This window comes from Rhinopithecus bieti, unplaced genomic scaffold (genome assembly GCF_001698545.2).
Source record: "Rhinopithecus bieti isolate Rb0 unplaced genomic scaffold, ASM169854v2 scaffold_80350, whole genome shotgun sequence".
NCBI lineage: Eukaryota > Metazoa > Chordata > Mammalia > Primates > Cercopithecidae > Rhinopithecus > Rhinopithecus bieti.
In genome coordinates, this window is record NW_016829730.1 from 48,289 (window position 1) to 58,289 (window position 10,001).

The 10,001-nt window shown below is 48.2% G+C and overlaps 1 protein-coding gene across 3 annotated transcripts in view; it reads left to right on the top strand.

Moving 5' to 3' along the window:
- The first annotated feature begins 3,493 nt into the window (after positions 1–3,493).
- The window catches only part of BSDC1 (BSD domain containing 1), a 37,167-nt gene continuing 30,659 nt past the window's right edge, over positions 3,494–10,001 (top strand). For all 3 annotated transcript variants that reach the window (XR_001883949.1, XM_017864799.1, XM_017864800.1), the window contains exons 1-2: positions 3,494–3,546; positions 3,810–3,870. Coding sequence is in view for 2 of the 3 variants with exons in the window: in XM_017864799.1 (XP_017720288.1) it covers positions 3,536–3,546; positions 3,810–3,870 (72 nt within the window). In the remaining variant the exon portion in view is untranslated. The remainder of the gene's footprint in view (positions 3,547–3,809; positions 3,871–10,001) is intronic.

Genomic DNA, 10,001 nt, shown 5'->3' on the forward strand with positions numbered 1-10,001 from the left:
AAAAAAAAAAAAAAAAAAAAAAGGAAGGCAAGAGTGGATGCAGAAATATTTGTTAAGAGGCTCTTGTAATTAACCATGAGATTGATTATGGTAGCTTGTATTTACATAGTAACAGTGGAGGTGGTGAGAAGTCACTAGATTGTGGTTTTGTTTGAAAGGCAGAGCCAACTGGATTTGCTGATAGGATTAGTTTGGGATATGAAAGAGAGAAAGCAAGGATGACTCCTAGGTTTTTGGCTTGAGCAACTGGAATAATGAGGTTTCCATTTACAAATGCGGGAAAGTTTGCAGGAAGATGAGGTGGATAAATCAGGAGTTTGTTTTGGGACATGTTAAATATAATACACCTATTACACATCCAAATAGACAAAATGAGCCTGATGTTCAGAGAAAATGTATGGGTTGGAGAGAAAATTTGAGAGCTATCAGCATATACGTGGCATTTAAAAGTATGAGATTTGTAAGATGGCTCACGCCTGTAATCTCAGCACTTTGGGAGGCCAAGGTGGGCAGATCACTAGAGACCAGGAGTTCAAGACCAGCCTGGGCAACATAGTGAGGCATTGCTAAAGAAAAATTAAAAGTAAGGCAACACAGGGAGACTTCATCTCTATTTAAGAAAATGATAATAATAGCTGGGCTTGATGGTGCATGCCTGTAGTCCCAGCTACTCAGGAGACTGAGGCAGGAGGATTGCTTGAGTCCAGGAAGTCAAGGCTGCAGTGAGCCATGATCGTGCCACTGCACTCCAGCCTGAGCAACTGACATGGTTTAGCTCTGTGTTCCCACCCAAATCTCATCTTGTAGCTCCCATAATTCCCATGTGTTACGGAAGGGACCCGGTGAGAGATGATTGAATCATGGTAGGGGCGGGTCTTTTCCATACCTTTTTTTTTTTTTTTTTTTGAGACGGAGTCTCGCTCTGTCGCCCAGGCTGGAGTGCAGTGGCCGGATCTCAGCTCACTGCAAGCTCCGCCTCCCGGGTTTATGCCATTCTCCTGCCTCAGCCTCCCGAGTAGCTGGGACTACAGGCACCCACCACCTCGCCCAGCTAGTTTTTTGTATTTTTTAGTAGAGACGGGGTTTCACCGTGTTAGCCAGGATGGTCTCGATCTCCTGACCTCGTGATCCGCCCGTCTCGGCCTCCCAAAGTGCTGGGATTACAGGCTTGAGCCACCGCGCCCGGCCATACCGTTCTTGTAATAGTGAATGGTTCTCACGAGATCTGATGGTTTTAAAATCAGGAGTTTCCCTGCACAAGTTCTTTTCTCTTGTCTGCCACCATGTGAGACGTGCCTTTCACCTTCCTCCGTGATTGTGAGGTCTCCCTGACCATGTGGAACCATGAGTCCAGGAAAACTTTTGTAAATTGCCCAGTCTCAGGTATATCTTTATCAGCAGTGTGAAAACGGACTAATATGGCAACAGAGTAAGATCCTGTCTTAAAAATAAAATAAAATGGGCCAGGCGCAGTGGCTCTTGCACTCCACTGTACTCCCAGCACTGTACTCCCAGCACTGTGGGAGGCTGAGGGAGGTGGATCACCTGAGGCCAGGAGTTCAAGACCAGCCTGGCCAACATGGTGAAACCCCATCTCTACTAAAAATACAAAATTAGCCGGGCGTGGTGGTGGGCACCTGTAATCCCAGCTACTTGGGAGGCTGAGGCAGGAGAATCGCTTGAACCCAGGAAGCAGAGGTTGCAGTGAGCCAAGATTGTGCCACTGCAGTCCAGCCTGGGCAATAGAGTGAGACTCCATCTCAAAAAAAAATAATAAATAAAATAATGAGACTTTATGAGAACATCTGGGGAATGACTATAAACATCAAAAAGGAAGACACCAAGGGCTGAGCCCTCTCCCAGGGAATGTCCCATTCCAGCAACAAGAAGGTGGTGAGAAAACAGCAAAGAATACTGAGGAGATACCAATGAATGGGGAAGAAAGTCAAGAGGGAATGATGTCCTGGAAGCCAAATGAAGAAAGTGGTCAACTGTGTCAAATAAGATGTGGATGTAAAACAAGAAATGAAAATTGGCCACTCCTCTTGGTGACCTTAAGAAAGTTATTATGTCAGGCTGGGCGCAGTGCTTCATGCCTATAATCCCAGCACTTTGGGAGGCCGAGGCGGGCATATCACCTGAAGTCAGGAGTTCGAGACTAGCCGGCCAACATGGTGAAACCCCCTCTCTACTAAAATACAAAATTAGTCGGGCGTGGTGGTGGGCACCTGTAATCCCATCTACTTGGGAGGCTGAGGCAGGAGAATCGCTTGAACCCGGGAGGCAGAGGTTGCAGTGAGCTGAGATCACACCACTGCACTCCAGCCCCGGTGACAGAGCAAGACTCTGACTCAAAATAAAGTAAAATAAAATGAAATGAAATGAAATAAAATAAAATAGATGTGTCTGTCTTCCACAGGGAGGACGTGGGATGGCAGTGGAGCTGGCTGAAGCAGAGCTACCAAATAAATACATATAAAATAAATAAATCAAATAAAGTTATTTCAAAGGATTGTCTGAGAGGCAAAATCCTAACTGCAGTCAGTTCAAGAGAGAATGGGAGGAGAGGGGAGTTGGAGACTGAGTAGGCAACGCTTTTGCTGTAAAGGGGAGTAGGGAAACCGTGAGGGATCTAGAGAGGGTTGGTTTTTGTTTGCCTTTGAGATGGGAGAAACAGCAGTACGGATGACGACAAGGATAATGCAGTCATCAGAGGGAAAAGACATGAGGGGGGATTACTAGATCTATGTCCTTAAGCAAACAAGAGGCGATGGGATCTACCGCACATGCGGAGGGGTTGACCTTAGCTAAGGTCCAAAGTATGTGGGCTGTGGAATCTCCCTTCCAAACGCAGTGGAACTCAATCCAGGCTGTCTCTGGATTTCTCCAGACCATCTCCAACTGGCATTGTTCTGAGCTGGGCCACCGAAAGTTGAGATTACTGAATGTGTGTCTGTCTCCCATTAATCCGGGAGCCCTCCAAAGGTTGCATCTAAGTCGCCTCTGAATTCTTCACATTCCTCCAAACTCTGGGCCAGAGCCCCGCCGTATGGGCTTATTGAATTAGCCTGAAGAGACACAAAGCAGCCTCTACGCAGCTGGTTTCACAAAGGGGGGCAGTGCTAACCCTGCGCTCTGGGATCCTGACGTTCGAGGTATCTCTCCTCTTCCCCCTCTGCTCCCAGCTCTCCGCCGTTCAGCTAGTCGGCTGATCATCGTCCATAGAGGCCACCGTACCGGACGTTTGCGGACAGCGACAGTCAAGTTTGGTGGAGGTGGAGCCTGAGGACAGGACTGAATGACGATTGAACTGAGAGTTCAGGGGCGGAGTTTGAGGGAGAACTCGGGACAGAGACTGGACAGAGACTGGACAGAGTTAAGGGAGGCGGGGCCTAATGATGGAGCAGGGAAGGGATTGGACTGAGGGCGGTGCCGGCGCGAGGATTGGGCCGAGCGCCTCGGGGCGGTCCTTGAGGGGGCGGTGCCGTGTCGGAAGTCAAAGGTCAGTAAATAGTGGTGATGTCATGCAGGCAAGATGGCGGAAGGGTGAGCCCGTCGTTTTGCTCCTAGGCGTTGGGGCCTGAATTCTCCCAGGGTTGGGGTGCTGGGCGAGAGTCCCGGTGGGGAACATGAGATCAGCGCGGGCGTGGACTGATCTGAAAGGGCAGAGTGGAGTCGCACTGTGAGGGGGTGGGGAAGCGGTCTGCGAAGCCTCGGCCGGCGGGGTACATCTGAGGGGGAAACAGACCCGATCCTTGGGCGGGCAGGAATCGCACCGCGGTACTGCCAGATGTGTCTGTCTTCCACAGGGAGGACGTGGGATGGTGGCGGAGCTGGCTGCAGCAGAGCTACCAAGCAGTCAAAGAGAAGGTAAGCCGGGCCCGTGCCCTTCTTCCCTCACCAGGGCCCTGCGCCGCCTCAGTGCAACCTGGTCCAACCAGCCCCGCCCAACTTTTGCGGGCGCTAAGTCTTAAGGATGAGGCTGACCCGGGCCTTTCTTTTAGCCTCTGCCGGTCCACGGCAAGACAGACCTTGACGCAAACCAGTGTGATACTAGCCACAGTGAAATAAAGATGGTTTTAAAGGCTGGAGTTAACGGACGTTTTGTAGGAATCCATAGGAAGGAGCAATTTGTTCCAGTTCAGGAAATTCGGTTTCTTCGTGAGAGAACATTTGATATAGGTCTTGAAGGAAAAGATTCTAGCAATAAAAAAAAACTTACTCGTATAGTCATTCAAATATTAGAGTATATGCGACAACCAGCACTCTGATAGGTCTTGAGGATACAGACTTCAGCCAGACAGATGTAATCCTGGGCCTTACAAAGCTCACAGTCTAGTGGGGAGACAGCCATTAACCGAGTAGCCAAACAGTTGTTTAGTTACCGTTGTGGTAAGTTCTGTGAAAGGAAAGTACTGGGGCTCTTTGTCAATTCTAGGTAGTCAGTAACTCACCAGGGAAGGCCTCTTGGAGAAGGAACCTTATCAAGGCCAACCCTGCCTAGACAGGATGAAAAGCAAGAACCCAAGCCAGAGATGAGCATGAGCCATACACACTGGTACCTGATGAGTTCTAAGTAAGGGCTATGCAACGGGCCATAGATTAATCACCAGAGAGTGGAAGGCCTTCTTGCTGAACAATCTCTGTGGGATGAGTGATATTTGGCTGTGCCAGTGGGTAATTTGCCAATGTGTATTCCTGTTTCATTTCATGCTTATTTGTCAAAATCAGCCCAACTGAATTGTGGGAAAAGTTGATTACTGTTTACCTCAAGCAATTGGGGTAAGTCCTGCCTCAGGGCCGACTTCAGGAAGCTTCTGACCTCACCTAAATAAGTCCCCTACTCTGGGAGTATTTTTGTTTTGTTTTGAGACAGAGTCTCACTCTGTCGCCTAGGCTGGAGTGCACAGGTACGGTCTCAGCTCACTGCAACCTCTGCCTCCCAGGTTCAAGTGATTCTTGTGCCTCAGCCTCCCAAGTAGCTGGGATTACAGGCATGTGCCACTACTCCTGGCTGATTTTTGTATTTTTAGTAGAGACAGGGTTTCACCATGTTGGCCAGGCTGGTCTCGAACTCCTCACCTCAGGTGATCCACCCACCTCAGCCTCCCACAGTGCTGGGATTACAGGCGTGAGCCACCACACCCAGACATCTGGGAGCATTTTTGTTCCTCCCCTATCCTGAATACTCCTGGACAGCCTCTCAGCAATAGCCCCGCAAATCTGAGAATGCCCTGAGCTGTTTATGTTGTTGATGAGGACTAAGAGAGAGAACTGCACCCTAACATTTGATAGAAGAGACCAGAAAGTAGCATGTTTCCTGTTGGGTAATTTCCTGGCAGGACAGTCTGACATTCATTCAGCACATGTTGCATGAGGGCCTCCTGTGTTTCTCTCAAGGTTGGTCTTATCACAACTTGTGAAAGATAGATAGTTGGCCAACCTTCCGTCTTCATTCTTGGAATTCCCAGTTAAAAGCTGGGGTGGGGGTGGAGGTGGGAGTCTTTTTGGAAAGAAAAGACTTAATTTCCCTTTTTTTACTTTCTTACTTACTCTTTTTTTTTTTTGAGACAGAGTCTCGCTCTGTCGCCGGGGCTGGAATGCAGTGGCCGGATCTCAGCTCACTGCAAGCTCCGCCTCCTGGGTTCACGCCATTCTCCTGCCTCAGCCTCCCGAGTAGCTGGGACTACAGGCGTCCGCCACCTCGCCTGGCTAGTTTTTTGTATTTTTTAGTAGAGATGGGGTTTCACCGTGTTAGCCAGGATGGTCTCGATCTCCTGACCTCGTGATCCACCCGCCTCGGCCTCCCAAAGTGCTGGGATTACAGGCTTGAGCCACCGCGCCCAGCTACTTACTCTTATATGTACTTGGGCAAGTGTTTTTTGTTTTTTGTTTGTTTGTTTGCTATTGAGACTGAGTCTGGCTCTGTTACCCAGGCTGGAGTGCAGTGGTTCAATCTTGGCTCTGCAACTTCTGCCTCCCAAGTTCAAGTGATTCTCCTGCCTCGGCCTCTTGAGTAGCTGGGATTATAGGCGTGCGCCACCATGCCCAGCTAATTTTTGTATTTTCAGTAGAGACAGGGTTTCACCACTTTGGCCAGGCTGGTCTCCAGCTCCTGACCTCAGGTGATCCGCCTGCCTCGGCCTCCCAAAGTGCTAGGATTACAGGCGTGAATCACCACACCTGGCCTCTTGGGGAAGTTTTTAACCTCTCTAGGCCTCAGTTCCTCATCTAGATAATGGGAATACTAACAATACCTACCTGATGAGATTGTGGTGATGGTTAAATGTTAGTATATGTAAAACACTAAAAACAGTACCTAGAATATAGTAAGTGCTGTATAAGCGTTAGCTGTTATTAAGTGCCAGGCTGATGGGAAAACCTCTTAGATACCACCCCTCGTTCGTTTTTCCTTCCATTTTTTTTCTTGGTCTTTTGGTGCTTTCCTATATTTATGTCCCATTCTGGCTCCATTTGGACCGCTCACTTCTCAGCACTCCTTAGAATACATTGCCCTGAAGTCCACAGCTGTGAGATGGTGCTATCATCTACTTTCCTCTACTCCTTACCTCCTCCTGTCCTGTCTTCCTGTGTGTTGTCAAGGGCAATACGACTGACACAAATACTTGTGCATACACGTTGATAGAGAAAGACACATCGTTGCTCTGCATACTTACCAGAAAGAAAAAAATTGAAAAGAGAAAGGCACCAAATGCTTTTTGGTTCCATCACGGATTCCCCAACCTCATCTGGTCCCACATACTCTTCAGTCTCCAATTTGCTTTTCTTCCCCTTAACTTCAGAAACTTTCCCAAAACCTAACTCTTCCCTCAGGTCCCCTGTTCAGCCACTTTATCCCTTTCACTTCCAGGAGACAACCTCATCTACTTTTTGAAACTTCACGTCAACAAACAGGATCTTTAACTCCCTCCCCACCCTCAGAGCCACCACCTATAAACTTATCTTTACTCACACTCAGCTTCACCTACTGCTTGCCAAATCCGGTGGGTGGTTTTCAGCCCTTATCTTCCTGGACCTTTCTGCTGCATTTGACACTAGTGATCACTCCCTCTCTTGAAACACTACTCTCTTGGCTTTTGTGACATAATTCTTAAGTCTCCACATCTCCAGACATTGCTTTTGTAACTGTTTCATGAGTTCCTCTTCCTCTGCTTGCCCCCTACAGGTGGTGTCTCAGGACACTTATCCTTAGCCTGTTGCTCTGTCCACTTTCCAAACTCTTCCTGGGTCACCTTCTCCACTTTCCTGTTAGGGCGACTCTTAGACCTTTTCCCTGAACTTTAATGTTGTGTTTTGTTTTGAGATGGGCCCTCACTTTGTCACCTAAGCTGAAGTGCCGTGATGCAAACATGGTTCTCTGTAACCTCCACTTCCTGGATTCAAGCAATCCTCCCACCTCAGGCCCCCAGGTAGCTGGGACTATAGGTGTGTAACACTGCGCCCAACTAATTTTTGTATTTTTTTGTAGAGATAAGATATCGCCATGTTACCCAGGCTGGTCTCAAACTCGTGGGCTCAAGCAATCTGCCCACCTTGGTCTCCCAAAGTGCTGGGACTATAGACATGAGCCACCATGCCCAGCCAGCTTTAGTGTTTGAGGATGGCTATTGCTGGACAGCTATCCTAGACAGCCCACAATCATCTCAAGTTCTGCGTGCCCAAAGTCATTGTTACCACCTTCTCTCTAGAACTGCTCCTCCTCCAGGATTTTCTCACTTCGCTGGCAGTACTGCATCTACCCAGTCACCTAATTTAGCAGCCCGTGGCGCTTCCATGATTCTTTTCTAGCCCTCAGTCAGCATACCTGTTCAGTCACCAAATCCACGTTCTTCTGCCTCCTATCTCTTGAGCTAGTCTCATCCTCTTTGTCTTTACTAGCATTGTCCTTACTCAAATTTTTCTATTTTCTTTCCTGGATTATTGCAGCAGCCTCCTGACTGGTCTTCCTTCCTTTTATAATCTCACCTCTGGACCTTTGCTCCATTCCAGTCACTGGAGTAATTTAGTGAAAAGGCAAATCTCATATCCCACCCACTTCAAACCTTTGGTGGCTCCCCATCATTCTTAGGGCTGACGAGGCCCTCCCTGGTTGCCCTGGGCAACGTCTCCAGCTTTATCCCTTACCACTCTTGCTTCACATTTTATGTCCATCAGGACTATAATGCTTGTAGATGTCAGTAAACCCCATGTCAACACTTCTTAGCTGACTCCTGTTCTTTTTTTTTTTTTTGAGACAGGGTCTCACTCTGTTACCCAGGCTGGAGTGCAGTGGCGTGATCACAGCCCACCACTGCAGCCTCAGCCACCTGGGCTCAGGTGATTCTCCCACCTCAGCCTCCTGGGTAGCTGGGACTACAGGCGTGTGCCACCACCCCTGGCTAATTTTTTGTATATATATATTGTAGAGATGGTTTTGCCATGGTGCCCAAACTGGTCTCAAATTCCTGGGCTCAAGCAATCTTCCTGCCTCGTCTTCCCAAAGTGCTGGGATTACAGGCATCAGACACCACACCTGGCCCACATCAATACTTCTTAATCAACTCCTGTTCATTCTTTAAGAGCCCATTTCAGGCCTCCGGTCACCACATCTTCCCAACCTCCCCATAGTACAGCGGCTACTGCTCTGCCCTTGCACATCAGCACTATCGTGGGACTGTTTTCCCCAGTATACTGTGACCTGCTTGAGGGCAACATCTGTTCATGTTTGTCTGCTCAGAGCTCACAATTAGTGGGAAGACAACCGTTTAGTCACACAAGTGGTTAGTTACATAACTGAAATTTCAGTGGTCCTTGTAAATTTAACAAGTAAACTTTTTTGAGCACCTACTGTATGCTCTGTGTCACATACTGGGGAACCATCAGGGAACAAAACACGTAGGACCTGTATTCACAGAACTCACAGTTTATCCAGGAAGACAGACATTGAACAGGTCATCATAAGTCTAGAGTATGTTCAATGTTAAAGAAGAGATAAATTGGGAGGCCGAGGCGGGCGAATCACAAGGTCAGGAGATCGAGACCATCCTGGCTAACACGGTGAAACCCCATCTCTACTAAAAATACATAAAATTAGCCGGGCACATCAGCACTATCATGGGACCATTTTGAGTACTCCTGTGGTTTATTCTTCTGGGAAGGGCCTGCCCACTTTTCATTAGCTTGGGAAGTTTCTGAATGGGACAGTCTCACGTATCAGCTATAGGCTTCTCTGGGGGGTGGTAATCATGCCTCCCTGAGGTGGCAAGTGCCTGTAGTCCCAGCACTTGGGAGGCTGAGGCAGGAGAATGGCTTGAACCCAGGAGGTGGAGGTTGCAGTGAGCCGAGATCGCACCACTGCACTCCAGCTTGGGTAACAGAGGGAAACTCCTTCTCAAAAAAAAAAAAGGGTGGGGGGAGAGAAGAGATAAAGCAGGGAAAGCCAGCTGAGTCTGAAGAGGCAGCAGGGAAGCCCCTCTAGGGAAATGGAGCATAGACGTTAAGGATGAACAGTAGTTTTCCAGATAAGAGGGTTCCTTCATTGTGTTTGCAGCTTGCTTGTTTTGAAGAGTTAGAATTCTGTATCAGGGAGAAGAAACAATGTGTTCAGATACCCTGAGGCAGGGCAGATGCTAGGGCATTTTAGAAACTTGAGGAAGGCCAGCTGGAGCTCAGTGAAGGGCACAGTGGTAGGGGATACCAGTCAGCCAGAGGCCAAGTTATATAGGCCTTGTAGGTAAACGTGGATTTTCAACTTGCTCTTATGTTAGTGTGTAAACTTAAAGAGTGTAAAGCAGCAGGGTCTCCCCTAACAGACAAAGCACACACTGGGTGTCATAAGGAGAATGAAGTAAAGGTAGCTGAGACAACCTGGGAGGAATCCAGATAAAAGAACAAGTTGGCCTGGACTAAGGTGGTGGCAGTGTGGATAGAAAGAGTGAATCGGTAAATGACCCGGGGCACAATTTCATGGTGCCGTGAAATTTTTTTTTTTTTTTTTTTTT